Source organism: Petaurus breviceps, unplaced genomic scaffold (assembly GCF_028583685.1).
Source record: "Petaurus breviceps papuanus isolate PSGF00001 unplaced genomic scaffold, PetGlider_PUasm1.0 175, whole genome shotgun sequence".
Lineage (NCBI taxonomy): Eukaryota > Metazoa > Chordata > Mammalia > Diprotodontia > Petauridae > Petaurus > Petaurus breviceps.
The window spans coordinates 50743125-50762376 of record NW_027185764.1 but is presented as its reverse complement, the minus strand read 5'-3'; the positions used below and the strand labels follow the sequence as shown (position 1 = coordinate 50762376).

Below are 19252 nucleotides of genomic sequence, written 5' to 3'. Positions count from 1 at the left end.
CTTGAACTTCACTCTCATTGGAATTGGTTCAAAGAGGGAAGAACACACACACTCAATTGGATATAGAAATCTATTGACTCAATATGGAAACAAGAGGAGAGGGGATAAGAAATATAAGTGGGGGATGATGAAGTGAAAGATGAATTAAGGAAGGCAGTGGTCAGAAGCAAAACATACTTTTGAGGCAAAACAGGATAAAAAGAGTAAAAAAAAGGGTAAACAAGAAAATCAGGTGGAGAGAAATTCACATTTAGCCATCATAACTGTAAATGTGAATGGGATAAGCTCATCCATAAAATGGAAACGGCAAAATGCATCAGAAACCAAAATCCAACAACATGTTGTTTATGACAGGCACACTTGAAAAGACATACACAATTAAAATAAAGGGCTGGAGCAGAATCTATTAGGCTTCAGCTGAAGTCAAAAATGGCAGAGGTAGTAGTCATGATCTCAGACAAAGCAAAAGCAAAAGTAGACCTAATTAAAAGGGATAATCAGGAAAGCTACATTTTGCTAAAAGATAACATAGACAATGAAGTAATAAAGTTTTTTTACAGAAAGTTTCTCTGATAAAGGCCTCATTTCTCAAATGTATAGGGAAATGGGTCAAATTTATAGAAACAAGAACCATTCTCCAATGGATAAATGTTCAAAGGATATAAACAGGAAGTTTTCAGAAGGAGAAATCAAAGCTATCTACAATCATGTGAAAAAAAATACTCCAAATCACTGTAGCTTAGAAAAATGCAAATTAAAACAACTCTGAGGTACCACTTCACACCTATCAGAAACGACACTGGAGGGGATGAGGGAAAAAATAGCTACACTAATTAACTGCTGGTGGAATAGTGAGAATTCTGAAGAATAATCTGGAACTATGCCCAAAGGGCTATAAAACTGTGTATACCCTTTGATCCAGCAATACAAATACTAGGTCTGTATCCCAAAGAGATCAAAGGAAAATGATCTATATGTACAAAAATATTTATAGCAGCTCTTTTTGTTGTGAAAAAGAATTAGAAATTGAGATGTTCATCAATTGTGGAATGGCTGAACAAAGCTGTGGCCTATGATTGTGATGAAATACAACTGTACTATGTGAAAGGACAAAGGGAGTAGTTTCAGAAAAAATGTGGAAAGACCTATATGAAATGATGCAAAAGGAAGCAAGAAGAATGGGGAGGTCATTATGCACAGTAATAGCAATGTTGTAATGGTGATCAACAGTGAAAGACCTGGCTACTCTGATAAACACAGTGATCCAAGACTATTTCAAAGGACTTACATATGAAAAAATGCTACCCTCCTCCAGAGATCGAACTGAAGAACTCTGAATGCATATTGAATTATAACTTCCTAGCTCTCATTTGTTGTTGTTGTTGTTGTTGCTTTTTGGGGGAGGGGGAAATGATTAATACGGAAACGTTTTGCATTATTTCACATGTATAATTGATATCACTTTGCTTGTCTTCTCAATGGGTAGGGGAGGAGCAAGAGGGAGGGAGAGAATTTGGTATGCAAAATTTAAAAAGAAAAGAATGTTAAAAATAAATAACAAATTCATTTAAAAATAAATGAAACAAAATAAAAGTCATCTTGAGACATTCCTAAGGTTATAGTCACTCTAGGCCCTGTGCTTTTAATTTAGAGAATGCTCTGAATTGGAGACCACATAGCCAAGGGGGTATGTCTAGCTGATGTTAAAAATACCTTAGACAGTCTGCCCATAATTGCCACCCCTCTTCTCAACATAAGATTTAGTATTTAAAAGACTCTTGGGTATAATCCAGCCCTGGGGTTCTTAAACATTTTATGTATGTGGTGGACACCTTTGTTAGTCTGGTGAGGCCTATGGACCTCTTTCTTTGAATAATGATTTTTAATCATTAATTGAAAAGAATGCTAAATTTTAAAATAAAAAATATACTTTTTTCATCCAAGTTCAATGACCTGTAGAAATGTATGTATGGATCCCAAGCTCTGAATACCTGATCTAAGTAAACTTTATAATTTTACAAAAGAGAAAAGTGGGACCCAAAGAAGTTAAACAATTTTCCCACTCTCACAGAAGTATAAAGAAGTTGAGCCAAGATTAGTGCCCAAATCATCTGACTCTCAATGCAGTGCTTTATTTATTTATTCATTCATTCATTTGTTCATTCATTCATTTGTTCATTTATTTATATAAATCATACTCTCTCATCAATGCAGAGGGTATGAATTGCCCTTCCCCTCTTGCATATACCCCTCTGGCTTCCTTTTTTGTGACTCTTCCTCTCCAAGGCTGCCCTTGACTTCTTGTTATGATTTTATGTTTACAAATAATCTGTATTAAAAATTGGGGGTATAACGTAGTAAACACAAAATGTGAGATGCTCTTGACCCCCTCACTTCAGTAAAGGAGGCACTGAGGTATGTTTTCTTCCTTAGATGTTTAAGAAGATTTTAGTAAAGGTCAAAGGAATCCAATTTCTTAAAATTCCTACTAAGAGAAACAGATAATAGAAATACAAAGGCAATGACAATAATAACTTATATTGATGTAAAATTTAAGGTTCATAAAGCAACAAGAGTAAGCCAGTTACTCTGTTGAGAGGATTCAGGAAGAGAAGTCCTACACCAAAACTGTAAGAACTAAGCCTTATTCAGTATTCAGTGAATGAAAATGATTTTCACATCACAGAAAAGAGATGATGTGATGGAGGAAACAGCCCTGAATAGTGTAGATTTTTTCTCTTCTTGTTGGCCTATATGTTGTTCTTGTCTCTCAAAGCATAAATTTCATTCTATGCATAGACATGTGTCTGATTAACGCAGAAGCGTCTCAAATCCAGGGATCCCTTTTTGGCTTAATACATACTGAAGGAATCAACCAGATTCCTTATATCTGTTCTGACTTGTATAGTAGGGACTGGAATTCACTTCAGAAGGCTTTATAGTTTGTAGAGGACCACAGGCCAGTGGGACTGTGACCCTGATGGCTGAATACGCCCTCTCAGCTAGAGCCTGCTACCGGGTCTGGATTGGTTCCCCATCCCCCAGGAAGGAGCTTGAACACACAGGTGTGAGGATTATGTCCTAGAGATAACTGTGGTTTACACCCAGGGCCTGAGAACAAAGAAGTTCGAAATGTCCTCAGGGGAACACAATTAGGAAGCATCCCATAAAAGCAGGGTAATGAAATGGGCTCTCCCCGAGTCCCCTCTCCTTTTATGCACCCTCTCACAACCTCTGGGTGAGCGATTCTTTCTCAGCCTCGCTGCGGGATGGGACAGCAGGGCTCCCCACAATAGTTAGAGAGAATCAATAGGTAAGAAGCAGGCAAATCATGGTAAATACGATTTTAATAGATGAAGAGATCAGGGCAATAATAGTTTCATTAGGAGATGGGGAGAAATTTCTCTTTAGAGTTAATTTTGTATTTAGTCAAGAGATGAATAGGTGAGCTGAAGATTAGGAGTAAAACAGTGATATGTTAATAACCTGAGATTGCATAATAAAAAAAAATTCATAGTATCCATTACTTTTCCAGTAACGTTATTATAATATTGAGTGAAATACAAAAAAATTCAAACTATGTAAACGGTATGCACATGGTACATATTGCATATATGTATACAATATATGTACATATGTACACAAGACCACTCTAAAAGATATGCAGACAGAAATCAGCTTGTTACTCCCTCAATCTTTTCTTTCTCCAGACTAAAACATCCCTAATTGTTGTTGTTGTTCCCTCTCCTCCTCCTCCTCCCCCTTTTCCTTCTTTTCCTCTTCCTCCTCCTTCCCCTCATCCTCCTCTTCCTCCTCCTCTTCTTTTCTTTCCTTTCCCCTCCTTGTCTTCCTTCTCCTCCTCCTCCCTCTCTTCCTTCTTTTTCTCTTCCTCCTCCTTCCCCTCCTCCTCCTCTTCCTCCTTTTCCCCCTTGTCTTTCCTTTCCCCTCCTTGTCTTCCTTCTCCTCTTTCTTACCAATTTTGAGAAATGAGAAATAAGATCTGGTTTCTCATCACCATGGCTGTTTTCATCTGAACCTACTCTAACTTTTCAGTGTCTTTCATAAAATAAGGAATTCAGAACTGAACAGTTCTCTAGAAGTAGTTGGATGAGGGCAAAGACCTCTGAACATTCTGAGCTAAGTAATAATGATGAGGTTCTTTTGGTAGCAGGACCCTCTCTGGAAGAAGAAGCTGCTTATGCCTTAAAGGATCATGTGGATACACAGGAGGCCCTGGAAAAGAGATCATTAAATTGGATCAAAGGAAGAAGAGAAAAGGAGTGGTGGTTGATGATTTCCTATTGAGAAGTCCCAAGGTAACTATTTATTGACCTTAAATTCACAATAAAGAGGTCTGCTGTCCTTCTGGGGCACACATAAAGCCCATGATAAATAACCTCCCAAGATTTGTCAAAGCTGATAATTACTCCTCATTTCCTGTGATTAATTTTAGAACAAATGGTACTGCCTAAGAAACTAAGAAGGCATTACTAGGAATTATGATATCTTAGGCAACAAATTAAAAGCTCAAGGGGCACTGATGATGTTTACGTTACTGTTATAGTTGAAGACATATGCTTTTGGAAGAAAAAAACAGATCTGGAGAGTGAGTAACTGGTTGAGAAGAAGGTATCTGATGATGAAAATGTACCTTACTTCTTTCAGCAGGGAGGTCATGGCCTGTCATGGAATGAGTCCTATGTTGTTATACATGGTCAATATGGTAGATAGTTTAGCTTAACTAAACATCTTTGCTACAAGGAAGGGTTCTTTTGGGAAAGAAGGTACTCAGAAGTGACAGTGACATTTAAAAAAAACATAAATTTTTTAAAAAGATGATGGCTGAGAATAAGTTTTTATTTCTGGACTTACTGTCAAAAATATAAGAATGACAGGCTCATAGGCAGGAATATACTGAACTTAACAAGAGCTGACAAAAAACGAAATATGAAATATAGATATATTAGCCTGGAGTCTTGTAAATTTAATCAAGAATCTCACCAACTACAAGAGGAAGGAAAGGAGAAAAAGAGAAAAAAACTTCCTTCCCCTACTTTTCTCTCACAATTATCTCCCTCTCCCATTCCTCTCTTGCTATATCCATATATATGTATATTACAAGATAGATATCATAGAAAGCAATACAATGTTCTCATTCCACTAAACAAAAGATGGGTCAAAAACTAAAATAAACTTAAGATCCTAAGGCAAGGAGGCAAATTTGATTACATAGACATCACTGATATTTGGTAGGAGAGGACTAAATGGGTAGATTCCTTAATAAAAGGAAAAAATAAAGGGGAGGAATTGTATTAACTACTAAGACAATCTACTCATAAAAAGAATTTTTGGAACTAGAGGAGGAAGCATAGTAGAGTTCAAGTGAGGAAGAAATAAAATATGTGCCATGGGAGTGTAATGCAGATGATTTGGACAGGAGGAAACAAAGAATTAGAGAAATAGGTCAGAAGCCTTCCATGATGATACAAACTAGTAATAATGAAGTCAGAAAAGCTGATATATTACTTTTATGGCATCCCGCTAAAAAGAAAGATTTGTCAGAAAAAATTTCCAGAAGTTACCACATCTATGTTTCAGCATACAGGTCTCCTGGATTCTCTATTTCCATAGTCTGGCTCAACTCAATGCATACAATGCAATGTGCTGTATTGTTGCTGCTGTTGTTTGGTCATTTTTCAGTTTTGTCTGACCCTTCGTGACCCCTTTTGGGGTATTCTTGGCAAGGATACTGGAGGAGTTTGCTATTTTCTTCTCCAGCTCATTTTACAGATGAAGAAACTGAGGTAAACAGGGTTAAATGACTTGTCCAGGATCACACAGCTAGTCCGTGTCTGAGGCCAGATTTGAACTCAGGAAGAGAAGTCTTCCTGACTTCGGACCCCATACTCTATTCACTGTATCATCAAACTGTCCAAAGTTTGTTCTAGACAGAGTATATGGGGAAATGATGGAAAATTACTCCTATTACCCCCTTGATACAGTTAAACAAAGGAGTTTATATTTGATTCACTAGACTAGAGCCTAGAGATACTTTTACTCTTTCCCTCCCCCCTCCTCTCCTTCCAATCATCTTCCTTCCCCTGTTCCCTCCAACCATCTCTCCTTGATCACTATTTCAGAAAAACCCCAGCTGTGACTCACTTCACTTCCTACTCAGACTCTCCTTTCTTCTCCTCTACCTTCTCATCCTTTCTTCCCTTTCTCCTTCCTCATCCTTTCTTCCTCTTTTCTCCTCACTTTTTTCTCCCCTTTCCCACCTCAGAAGTTCTGGAACTGTGAACCAAGACTAAATCAACTCTGCCACTGTTCCTGCATTCACCATCCCAAAAACTTTTTAAACCAGAAAGCCTTACTTGGTCACTAGTCCCTTTGGTGTGTAGTCTCTCCCATTAGAATATAAAATTCTTGAAGGCAGAGACTGTCTTGGCTTTTAGTATCTGTATCCCTACCTCTTAGCCCAATGTTTAACAAATGCTTTTTAAAATCATTCATTCCTAGGAAGCCACTGAGTCTGTTGAGTTGAGTGGTAGAAATATCAGATGTAGTCTTTTTGGAAATCACTTTGGCAGTTGTAGATGAGGATGGGAGTGAGGAAAGGTTTGAGGCAAGGAGACCATAGAGGAGGGTAAAACGGCACTCCCAGGGAGAGGTGATAAGGGCTTGAAGTAGAGTAGTAGCTTTTTGGGTAGAGGGAAGAAAAGGTATAAAAGAAGTATTATGCAGAGAAAAATGACAGGATTTGGCATGTGACTAGATAAGTATGTGGGGAGAGGGATGAGAGTAAGAAATTATGTATAACATTGAGGTTGTAAAGCTGTGTGAATAGAACAATGATGATGTTTTGGGACAGTAATAAGGAAAGTTCAAAGGGGAACTTTGAACATAATGAGTTCAGTTTTAGAAATGTTGAGCTAGAGAAATCCAGTATGGATTTCTGGGAAATCCAGTATGGATTTCTGGGAAATCCAGTATGAAATGTCAAACTGCCACTTGGTAATGTGTGACTAGAGTTTAGGAGAGAGTCTAGGACTGTATATAATATATATGATGAACAGCTAAGAGTCATCTGCAAAGAGATGATAAATGAACTTGTGGGAGTTGATGAGGTCACCAAGACAGGGTGTGTGTAGAGGGAAAAAAGAGAAGAGAATCCCAGAACCTTGAGATATACCTGTCTAGCAGGTGTGACATGGATGACAGAGCAGCAAAGGAGAGGGAGAAGGAACAGTTGTACAGTTAAGAGGAGAACCATAAGAAAGAAGTGTCCTAAAAGCACAGAGAGCAGAGCAGCCAGGAAGGGGGAGTCAATGGTATCAAATGCAGGGACGGGGAACCTTTGGCCTTGAGGATTTGTTCTGTAAAATTTGGATTCAGTCCCAAGGCTGAATTAAGGATCTAGAAGGCCACATGTTATCTCAAAGCTACAAGTTCCCCAACCCTGGTCAAATGCAAAGACCATTACATCTGGCAATTAGAAGATTCTGGATAACTTTGGAGAAAGGAATGCCAGTACAGGAGAGAGTGAGAAGCCAACCCAGTATACACAGGTTTTGCAAGGGGTCTGGATGAGAAAGGGAAGAGAGATATAAGATGATAGTTGTGGAGGCAGCTAGGTGGTACAGTGGATAAAAACCCCGCCTGAAGTCTGACTCATCTTCCTGAGTTAAAATCTGGCTTCAGACATGGACAAGCTACGTAACCCTAGGCAAGTCACTTAACCCTGTTTGCCTCAGTTTCTTCATCTGCAAAGTGAGCTGGAGAAGGAAACGACATTCTAACATCTTTGCCACAAAAACCCAAAAGGAGTCACAAAGAGCTGGACATGACTGAAACAAGTGAACAACAAAAAGAGATAATGAGACCTGGACTGGGCAATAAATTTGGATGGAGTGAATCTTGAAGGAGGAGAGATTGATAAGCAACAGTGACAGAGAAAGAATCTGAAAGTGGCAATAGGGAGCAACTCCTTACCATGACCAGTGAATCTATTATTAATATACTAAAGTTCTATAAATGTAAGGAAGGCAGAAAGGAGCCAATCAGGGCTGCTCATACCACTGCAGTGTTCCAAGTGTCTCATAGTGTGCATGCTGCAGAATCCACACATAGCCGAAAGTATTACAAGTGTACACACACCCACTGGCATCCCATGGGAATTCAATTATCCAAACATCTGCTGGAATTCTCACTATCTAAAGCAGAGCAAACAATAAATATTTGGCTTGCTATAATAATTTAATTCTCTAAAATGTAAAGGAAGTCACAAGAGGAACTATTGTACTAGATCCAATTCTGATTAAAAAGGAGAAATTGATTAGTAGAGTAGAATTGATAGGAAAATTGGGGGTTATGGAGTAGCTACAACCCTGGGAGGTTGGAACTATTATTATCTCCATTTTACAGATGATAAAACTGAGGCTGAGAGAGATTAAGTGATTTGGCCACGTCACAGAACTAGCAAGTGTCTGGGGTAGTATCTAAACTCTGACTCTGTTGCTGACTCTGTGCACTGTGCCTAGCTACTTACCTGATCTGGATCAATGGGACATGATTGCAGATGATAAAAATAAAGAATTACTCAACTTTTACATTACTTCTGCTTTTTTTTCTACCAAGGAGATTAATCTTTGTATTGGAAAAGACAAAACAAAATCAATTAATAAACAGCTGAAACACAAGACAAGTAAGGAGGTAGTAAGAGAACACCTAGCCTCCTTCAATGAATCAGTCACCAGGCCTGGACAAACACATCCTAGGGTGATGAAATTGCTGTTAGATGAGACTGCTGAGCACAATGGGTTGGTGACATTTGAAAAATTCCCTGGGCAAATGGAAGAAGTAGCATAGGATAGGTCTGGAGAAGACAAATGTCTTCCTGATTTTCAAAACAGGGGAAGAGCAGAGAATTTTTCAATATAGACTAGTGAGTTTGATTTTGATTACTGGCAAAAATTCTGGACCTGATTTCTCAGCAAGAGTTGCTTGGGTGGAAACTGATGGAATTATAAATAATATAATTATATTATATATAACATAATATATAATTATAATAAAGCATGTCCCAATCCCAATATTCTAACTTCTAACTTCCTCATAGGCCCCACTGCCCATACCTAGCTACTTACCCCACTCCCACTCAATATCCTATCTCACTGTGCTCATTGGAACAACAAGTGTGTCCATGAACTCATTTCTCACAGAAACAGCAGGGTTGTCCATGTGATGAGAGCCCAGTCCCTGCCTCTAGTTAACCACTGTCCCCAGACCCATTCCTCATGTTCACAGAGAAAACAGGTGTGTCCATGCACTCAACCATAACCATCTAGTCAATACTCAGCCAGTTAGAAAGCAGAACTACCAGGATGCCCAAGTAGGATGTGGAACCCATAACAACAGAAGAGACTGTCCCCAAGTAGACACCTGTGCAGTAATAGTAAAGAACTGACCTAGAGTGAACTTTTGACATAGAGAGGCTTATTATATAATATCATTATCATACACTTGCACCCCCCTCCAATGGGCTTTTCTGTATGCATTATGGGTACTTGTATGCACAGTTCCACTGTGGCTGGGACCCCCTCCTCCATTACTTAATCCCTTAACAAACCCCTCTTTCCTTCTTAATATTAATAATTTCTGTTATATAATTGCATCTTTACCCTATAAAAATCTATCTTGCTTTCTCTGGAGTTGCTTGGAATTTAACTTACTTCAAGAGAGGTGTCAATCCCAACAAATGCCTATACTTGGATTAGAGGTGGTCTGACTGAATTCTTTGAAATGGTTCCACCACAACACATCATGAAACCACAACAGTTTTTGGTGTCCCTAGGTGGGCAGAGCCTAAACCAAAACAGAAATGATGGTAATATTGGAAGGAAGTAATCACTCCCCTGCTAGAAGTTGTTATAGGGAAGGAGAATAAAGTCCTAAATTGTGTGACATATACCCTAGATTTTTGATGAACAGATTTTGAGAAGGTTTTGAGGAAGGACAGGTAGGGCTAAGATTGTCCTCAAGAGATCTGGGAAGCAATTCAGAATGAAAATGTGAAGGCAAAAAGAGAAACAATATCACTGAAAAGAAACAGGAAAGTTGTCTAAAGAGATCAATTGTGGATGAACAAAGAACTCACATACCTACTTATAATTATATAAGATCTTTTAGGATCCCTTCCAGCTCAAAATTTTTAAGCCTAAAATATTCTATGTCCTCAATACTTCAAGGATTTCTAATTTGTTATGGATCCTGAAATCCTAGCTACTAGTTCCTTCCCCTTATTTTGCATATACTTACATATATAAATGTTTTCTCCCCCAATAGACCGAAAATTGAGAGCAGGGACTATTTTGTCTTAGTATTCTAACACGCTAATTCTTCAGATGGGAAAACAGAAATCCAAAGAGGGGAAGTGGCTTAACTAAGGTCACAGAAGTGGTGTGTGGCCTGAGATTTGAACCTGGCTACTGGGTCCTGGGTCTTCCAATTCTTCCTATTGTGTTTATTATTAACTTCTCAAGGTAAGACAAGGGATTAGTGGCAGGATAGGTCTCCAGGTCCAATTCAGTGCTTTTTTTTTTTTTTTAACTGCCTCACTATACTTTCTGTGGAATTTTCCAAAAACAATGGCTGGTAAAATATGACACAATCCCAGGTCCGATATTTCTGTGTGGTGTAGTTGGGGGGATGAGGGGGGGGGTGGAAGGGGAGTGTGGAGAGAAGGGGGTTTTACACTGAAATTGAGAAATTAGAGATTTGGGGCTAACAAAAGAAAGGTATATTTTCTATTTCTAATTAAAGTTCTAATATCCTATAGCCTGGGTCCCAGGGCCTTATTCCTAATCTTGACTTTTTCTGTACAAGGCTGATTTGTTACCATCCTGTCTGTCCCCTTAACAGATTTCACCATCCATAAACTGGGCACATTTACATAATTTGTTCCCTAGTATTGGCACAGTTCCAACTTCCCCGTATGTGCAGGGAAGAAGCAGAAAACTAGCTGGTTAGTTATAGTGACATTAGTACCTGAGTAGGTCACATTTTAAAAAGAATCTAAGTCTTCACACTTGGAGCTGAATCAGGAAGGAAGTATTTGAACCAAAGTGGGGGGTAGGGTGGGAGAGAGCCTGGGCATGGGAAGGGGAGGAAAGGAGAAACAATCCTCCAAAATGCAAGTTATAGCATCAAGTTTTGGAAATAATAGTAAGTTATGAAGGAATTGTAAAAAAGAAAATATTTTTAATATATTTGTAACAATGCTCAGCTTGAAATATTTAAAGGTAAATTAAAAAAAATTCTAGTGGCTGAAACTTCCCAGCTGCTCTCGGTTATTAGACTGTGAGCTAGAGGGATGTGGCCTTCCCACAGCTTCTCATGTTCTTACTCCACACACACAGGCAAGCACACGCACACACACACACACTTTTTAAAAATTCTAAGTGTATGTCACTTTTCTGGGTTTCTGAAAGGTCACCTGGATCCTAAAAAGATAATTACCCTTATGTATAGTGTGCCCCCCCCCACAAGATCACCTGGACCCTATACAGCTAGCATCCCTTGTGCACACTCTGCCCCACATATCCCCCCACACGCTATGAGCGTGCATATATACGCACCCCACCTACAGACGCAGCCGCCCCCAGGCGCCCCCTCCACCCCGCTCTCTCTCCCCCTCCCTAACCCTTCCCCTCGCCCTCCCAACACCTCTGCCCGGCCCAAGCGCGCCTGCGCGGCCCAAGCACGCGCCGCGGAGCCCGCGCGGCCCCCCTACCGAGGAGAGGCGGGACTCGGGTGGTCCAACCGTCAGGCCAGCAGCGGCGTGTCCCGGTGCGGCCTCCGGGGAGCCTGTGTCCATCCCTCGGCTTTGGGGCCCACCCCTTCCGAGGTGGGGGCCTTGGGCCGCCGGCGCAGCCGCGGGATGCTCCGTTTGAAAGGCCTGGGGGCACGGTGCTGGCGGCTCCGGCAGCCCGAGGGCTGGGGGAGGGTGTGGTCGCTGGCCAGGGCGGGGGCCGGGGCGGGCGCAGCACGTGAGTACTGGCGCTCCACGGACCACGGGCTCGTGTCCTCCACCTGGGACCTGGACCATCACTTCGTGCACCGCAGCATCATCCCCACGCTGCACTTCCAGCAGAGCCTGCCCAGGTGAGCCCCCGGCCCCCATGAGGGACGGGACGCCGACGTCGCGAGCCCAAGAGCTGGCCAGCCTGGCGGAGGGGCCGCCACTGACCCGCGGACAGACGGACGGGCGGCCGGACCCGCGGATGGGAGGCCGAGCAGCCTGCTAGCGTAACCTCCGACGGGGCGGCAGGAAGCGAAGTGGAGGCTGCAAGAGCAAAGGAAGGAACGGGGCCGCCGGCCAAAGCCAGACCCGAGGATTTTAGGGACGGAGGCAGAATAAACCCACTTGGAAGAACACAGGGAGTTTTCATTTAAATTCCTACTGAGTAGGAAAGGCTTTAAGTGAGGGGGGTGCAGCCTGGGGACTGTGTGTGCGGGGCAAGATTTGCCCCCCAAAGTGGGACTGACGACTTTAAAAAAAATATCTCAGCAATTCAGTAAGACTGCCAAAATTAGGCTTAGGCATAGATTTATGTGTGTATACATACACACATATTTTATATATTTTGGTAGTTTTTATTCATAATCTAGGGAAATACATTTATTAATATTGAAAAGTACACCCCCAAAACATCGCAAATACACTAGCATGACAAATAGAACCTTTGGATGGTCTTCATTGAATTTTTTCAGCATTTCAGATGCTGGGGATCATCATTCTCATATTTCTATCCCCCCCACCCCAAAAAAAAGACTTGGGAAAAACTTTAAACCTTTATCATACCTTTTCTTACCAACATTATTTCTGTATCTTTTAATGAATCACTGTTTTCCCATTTCATTGTTCCATCTCAATATGAACTATACTTTCTAATTGTTGATTACTCCTATGCTTTATCTGCCTAGGTGGCAAGATTTATAGATTAATACTTGCTGACTAGTTGGATTCAAATCCTTTCTCTAATCTCAATGTTATATGCATTGATAGGTAATAGAAAGTCTGATTATAAGTAATGAATATGTTTCCATGTCACCATGTGAAAATTAGTTTCCTTGCTGAACAGTTATACTTGACTTGATAGTGTAGCAATACATAGCTGAATATGGAGTGAAATCTGAATTCGAAGGTTTTTTCCCCCCAGTTATGAATTTACAGACATAAAATTCTGTCCCAGTACCTAAACATACTTAATTTGCTTTCTTAAAAATCACACAATTCCAGATTACCAATTCCAGATTTGGAGGATTCCATCAAGCGATACATGGCTGCACAGAAACCTCTACTGGGAGAAAGTGAATACAGGTTGGACCCCTGAAATGTGATAGAAAGGTTTCCCACATTAATGATAAATTTATAAATTATTTACAAGTTCTTAAAAGTCTGAAATCAAGTTCAAAGCAAATAAACATAAATCTTTTCTATCCATATTTTTCTTGGTGTGATGTAATGGAACATTTACCCCCAAGTCTGAGTTAAAGCATTCATGAAAGAAACTATCTAGCTACGGTTCAGAAACAAAGCCTGACTCATCTTCATATAATACTTTTATTTAAATTGCTTTCACATATTCATTATGATAACCTTTGTTGACAATTTTCCAAGAATAACTTAATTTTATTTCTGTCTACCCTGCCAATTTTCCTTCCAGTCTAAAGAATTTCTTTCTAATGTTAGACACACAGGGCTTGGAAAATTAGAACTGTGTAGCAAGATGCTAGAATTGACTCTTAGAACAGGAGTTGACTATCCCTTGCCCCTGTCCCTTCCTTCTTTGAATTTCAATCAGTAATTCCTAGATAACCTGCATGCTGTTTTTCCCCATCCTTTTCTGCTCCATTCATGGCTGCAAATGAAACATCATCTTCCATATTCCTTCTCTTTTAATGTGAGGTGGGATATTATAGAGCTGAATTAATCATTGTGATCTTCAATTCGAAGTTGTATGCCCTCTGACTTTAATGTATTGTTCTAGCCATTAAGCAGAGATTCACACAAAAAAAATTCTGACCTTGAGAAATTTGAATATATGCTAAGGAGAAAGCTCCATTGACAACAAAAAGAAACAGGTCTCCAGTGATGCTTTGGTGACCTTGGTATTTGAGCCCTGCTATCTACTTAGGCTGAACATCTACTTAGGCTGCACAGAAAAAGAAATTGGCTTTACGGACATTTAATTGCTTCAAGAGAAAATTAAAATTAAAAGTCCACTTATACAGTTAAGACAAAATAAGAGCTGAATATGTTTGTGCCCTTTAACTTATCAGTAAAAATGCTCACATAATCACAAGGTATCTATCTTCCTCAAGCCAGTGTTAGGGAATCAGAATTTAGAGGTAGGAAAAAATAAAAAAAATATTTTGGTGGGGCGGCTACGTGGCACAGTGAGTAAGAGCACCAGCCGGGAGTCAGGAGGACCCAGATCAATTCTGTCCTCAGAGACTTAACACCCACACACACACACACACACAAACTGCCCGTGTAACCTTGGGCAAGTTACTTAACCCCAATTGCTTAAAAAAAAAGTATTTAGAGGTAAAAGAGACTGTCAAATTAAACTATCTCATTTTATGGATGAGAAAGAGGTATTGCCAAAGATTACATAGTTGATCAGTGGCAGAAGTAGTATTTAGATTCCAGGTTTCTTGGCTACTAATTTAGTGAATTTTTTTTTAATTAATTTCTGAGGCAAGCAATTCCTGTAGAGAATATAACGATTTAGGGGAACAAGATTGTTCAAAAATTAATTAAATAAAACCTGACTCAGGGACAGCTATAGGAACTAGATAAAATTATGTGTGGTAGTGACAAAGAGGGTGTTGTGCTAGAATTTCTTTTTAGCAGTTGGAGATATTTTAAGGCTATTATCTAACTATCCCTTTATATGATTTCTAGTAAGCTCTTAAAGTTAAGATATTTTTGTTACCTTTCATCTGAGTCTTTAGGTCTGAGATAAAAAATCAAAAGCCACATGAGAATTTTTATTAGATTTTGAATCAAAAGAGAGTTTAAAGAAATGGAAATTCCAAAAGTGCAAATGTGGTTGTTGAGATAATATATGCTGAGTAGATAGAGTTAGTTTTTGAAGTTTTTCCATGAAAGTTTAAAGGTTTTTTGTGCTACTAAAACTTTTTCTTTTACAAACTAGAAATACTGAAAAACTTGCAATGGCTTTTAAAAATGGAGTTGGAAAAGAGTTACACAGAAATCTCATTGAGCTTGATAAAAAGAACTTTCATACAAGCTACATAACAGGTTTGCTTGCTTATCCTTTTTTTTTTTAAATGTTAGACATTTTATTTTTAACATACTTTAATTTTTAAACTCTGTTGTCTGTGGTGGTTTACTTCTAGATACTTCTGGAAACCTCTATGTTAACTAGCTTATTGCTGGAATGAGAACTCTAAAAAAAAAAAAGGGGAATGGAGTTTCCTTTCCCTCCCCCTTCCCCCACTTAGATGATTTATTTTATTACTTCCTTAATTTATTTCTGTTACAATTATACATCATATTCTTTGTAATTATTTATCTGGAAGATACATATTTTTACAATGAGATACTTGCATTGTGTTCTTTTGGTTTTCTTCTTTCTACATCTACCTCCTTTTATTTGTCCTAAAATGTAGACATTCCCCAAGTTCTGTCCTAGGCTCTTTTTTCTTTATACTCCTTTGAGTTATATACATCTCTGCTTGATGATTTTATCTACTACTAGACACATATTTGTAACACAGTTGATTTGGAAATAGATAAGTAATAACAGAAATTATTAAATGTATGCTGAGGTGGAAATCTGTCCCAAGATCAAGGGACTTGATTTTTAACAAATCTTAATTAGGTAAAAAGTAAACTTTTGGAAGCAAAGTTGAACTATTGATATAAGCTAATTCATTACTGAGGGAGAAAAAAAAATTGGTGTGATTATTTTTAGGTGTTGATTCTTGAAACCCCCATTGGTTAAAATTAGGATTTTGTTCTAGATTATGCAGTTCATTATTCAATAATAAAGTCATTAAAAAATTTCATGGAACTTAGAACTGGAAGGGACCTGTTTCTCTCAAGAGTTCTCTGTCTTTTCAGTCACTTTGGTTTGCAACCTCCAAATCACTCTTAACTCCTCCCTCTTCCTCTACCCTTTTATTAAATTTGTTGCCAAGACTTCTTGATTCTACCTCTACAACATCTTATCCATTCTTTCTCATTCTTTCCCCTCCCTCCACTCACATGACTGCCTTTCTAGTTCAAGCCCTTATATGTACCTGGACCAGTACAGGTGACACCTAATTGGTCTCCCTGCCTCAAGCCTCCCTTCTTCTCCCCTCTCCCCACAGCTGCCAGTGTGACATTCCTAATGTACAAAGTCTGACTCAAAAAAACTCCAGTAGCTCCCTTTTGCCTCTAAGTTTAAATATAAGCTCCATGGACATTTAAAGCCATTCACAACCTGTTTTCAGCCATTCTTTCCATATTTATATGTAACTCCCATTCATACTCTGGGGTCTGGCCTAATTGGGCTTCTTCCTTGCACATGAGCATTAGTCTCCTCATCATAAAGCACATACTGTTCCCTAAACTTAAAATGCCGCCCTTTCTCACTTCTGCCCGAGAGTCCCTAGTTTCCTTCAAAGCTGAGCTTATTTATATACTAGTTCCTGATGAGGCCCTTCCTAATCTTCCTAACTATTGGTGCATTATTTGCCAAAATTATTTTATATTTATTTTGTATACATTTTTATAAATACTTAAATATGTGCATGCTGTCTCCCCCAAAAGAATAAGTGTTGTTTTACTTTTGTCTATGTCTAGCATGTGCCTGGCTATAATAAGTATTTAATAAATGTTTATTTGTCTGACCTTAGAAGTCATCTAGTCCAATAAATATTTGTTGAATTAAATCTAAATTTACAAATGAGAAAACTGAGCCTAAGAAAGATAAAAATGGTTTACCCAAATTCACAGAGAAAGTTCATGGCAGAGTCAAGATTCAAACCCAGATCCTGTGAACATGAGGCTTTTGTGGCATAGGGAAAAAAGTGATAGATTTGTAGCTAGCAGCTTTAGTTACAATCCCAGCTCCTCTATTTTCTGCTTGTATGACCTGAGCAAGTCACTTCAGCAATCTGGGCCTAGGTTTCTCATATGTATAATGAAGGAATTAGCAGTATCATAGGAGCATAGATCCCTTAGGACTGGAAAGGACCTTAGAGGCCATTGCTTCCAACATTTTACAGAAGAGGAAATTGAGTTACAGAAAGGCTAAGCATGTTGCTCAGGGTCACATAGGCAAGTGTATGAAGAATGGTTTGAACTTGGGTCTTCCTGACTCCAAGTCCCATGCTCTGTCAAGATCTAAGGTTTTTCCCAAATTGATATCTATAATCCCATACTGCCAAATTCAATGTTCTTTTCATTATATCTAATAATACTGATTTAAAAAAAAATTTTACAGATTGACACAAATGTCACATACTTGTGAAATTAGTTTCTACTTTGTCTACCTGATACTCTATCATTTAATAGGTGCACAATAAATGTTTAATAGTGACATTTTATACTTCAAAAGAGCTATAATTTCATCAGTGAAAGGTCGTTGCTCCACTGACGCAAATTGTAACCTTATTGTGCCTTAGGAGACAATATTCATGAACTACTGTGACTAAAAAAATTAGTCTCCTGGTGGTCAATCTTCTACAAATGATCTTTCTCTCTGAATTTCATAGCCAGGCTGTTTTTTGCATAGCAAACACAGTATTAGGTTCCTATATCAAAACAGCTTGATATTGGCCAGAACTTATTCTCTGTTAGTGCTGCTTTGTGTTCTAGAGTCACCTTTGTGTCATGATGAGGGCTCAGAGTAGGACTTTGGTAGAGGATGATATATATATATATGTTTTTTATTTTTTGCTTTTTGGAGGGGGAAGGGCAGGGCAATTGGGGTTGGCTTGCCTAAGGTCACACGGCTAGTAAGTGTGTCAAGTGTCTGAGGTTGGATTTGAACTCAGGTCCTCCTGACTCCAGGGCCAGTGCTCTATTCACTGCACCATCTAGCCACTGCAGAGGGTGATATTTTATGTTAATTTTATTTTCTCCAAGTACAAATGAGTTTGATGTTTACCTATTAGTTCTTCATTAAAAGTCTTATTCCAATCCCTTATCTTGGTATGGAAGTGACCTTGGGTTTTCAAAGGCTGCTTGTGCAGAGTATAAGCACTCAAGGTCCTGTCATGCTAGAAAGACTTCATTTAGAGGTTGTAGAATGAGGCCTGTCTGTTGTTTTAGGACCAGCCTTGATTAGTCCAGAGAGGCTTATGGGCCTCAAGAAAATGAAAACAATGTTAATTCTCAGAGAGGGGTTTCACTTTGTGTTAATGGAGGGAAGTACTCATACCAATGAAATGACATGTCTTTTATAGATTAGTCTACTTTGTATATATTTAAGGCAATTTCAAATTCATGTAAATAATTAATTATGAAGGACTCCAGATTTACATATCTAAATGGTACAAATAAGTGTTTTTCACATCCTATAAATTCTGGCTTAACAGAAGCCAAAAACTTTTAAAATTTAATTTATTTATCTTTAGTTTTCAGCATTCACTTTCACAAGAATTTGAGTTCTAGATTTTCTACCCATCTCTTCCCACCCCCCCACCTCAAGTTAGGGTGTATTCTGATTATTCTCTCCCCTTCTCCCAGTCTGCTCTCCCTTCTGTCACCCCCCCCCCATCATCCCCTTCCCTTATATTTTCCTGTAGGGCAAGATAGTTTTCCTTACCATATTGCCTATATACCTTATTTCCCAGTTGAGTGTAAAAACAATTTTTAACATTCCTTTTAAATCTTTGAGTTCCAAATTCTCTTCCTTCCTCCCCATCCATCCTCCTTTAGAAGGCAAGCAATTGGATATAGGTTCTACATGTGTAGTGATACAAAAAACATGATAGTCATGTTGTAAAAGACTATATATTTCCTTCCATCCTATCCCACCCCCAATTTATTCTATTCTTTTGACCTGCCCCTCAAAGGTATTTACTTCTGATTACCCCCTCCCCCAATCTGCCCTCTTTTATCCCCTTCCCCCCTACTTTCCTGTAGGGTAAGAGAGTTCCATACCCAATTGAGTGTTTTTGTTATTCCCTCCTTAAGTCAAATCTGATGAGAGTAAGTTTCACTCAT

The 19252-nt window shown here is 39.0% G+C and overlaps 1 protein-coding gene across 1 annotated transcript in view; it reads left to right on the top strand.

The window, feature by feature from the left end:
- The first annotated feature begins 11913 nt into the window (after positions 1 to 11913).
- Positions 11914 to 19252, top strand: part of LOC138159126 (carnitine O-palmitoyltransferase 2, mitochondrial-like) — a 37223-nt gene continuing 29884 nt past the window's right edge. The window contains exons 1-3 of the mRNA XM_069085416.1: positions 11914 to 12162; positions 13301 to 13381; positions 15225 to 15331. Of these exons, the coding sequence (XP_068941517.1) occupies positions 11939 to 12162; positions 13301 to 13381; positions 15225 to 15331 (412 nt within the window). The 5' untranslated portion in view covers positions 11914 to 11938. The remainder of the gene's footprint in view (positions 12163 to 13300; positions 13382 to 15224; positions 15332 to 19252) is intronic.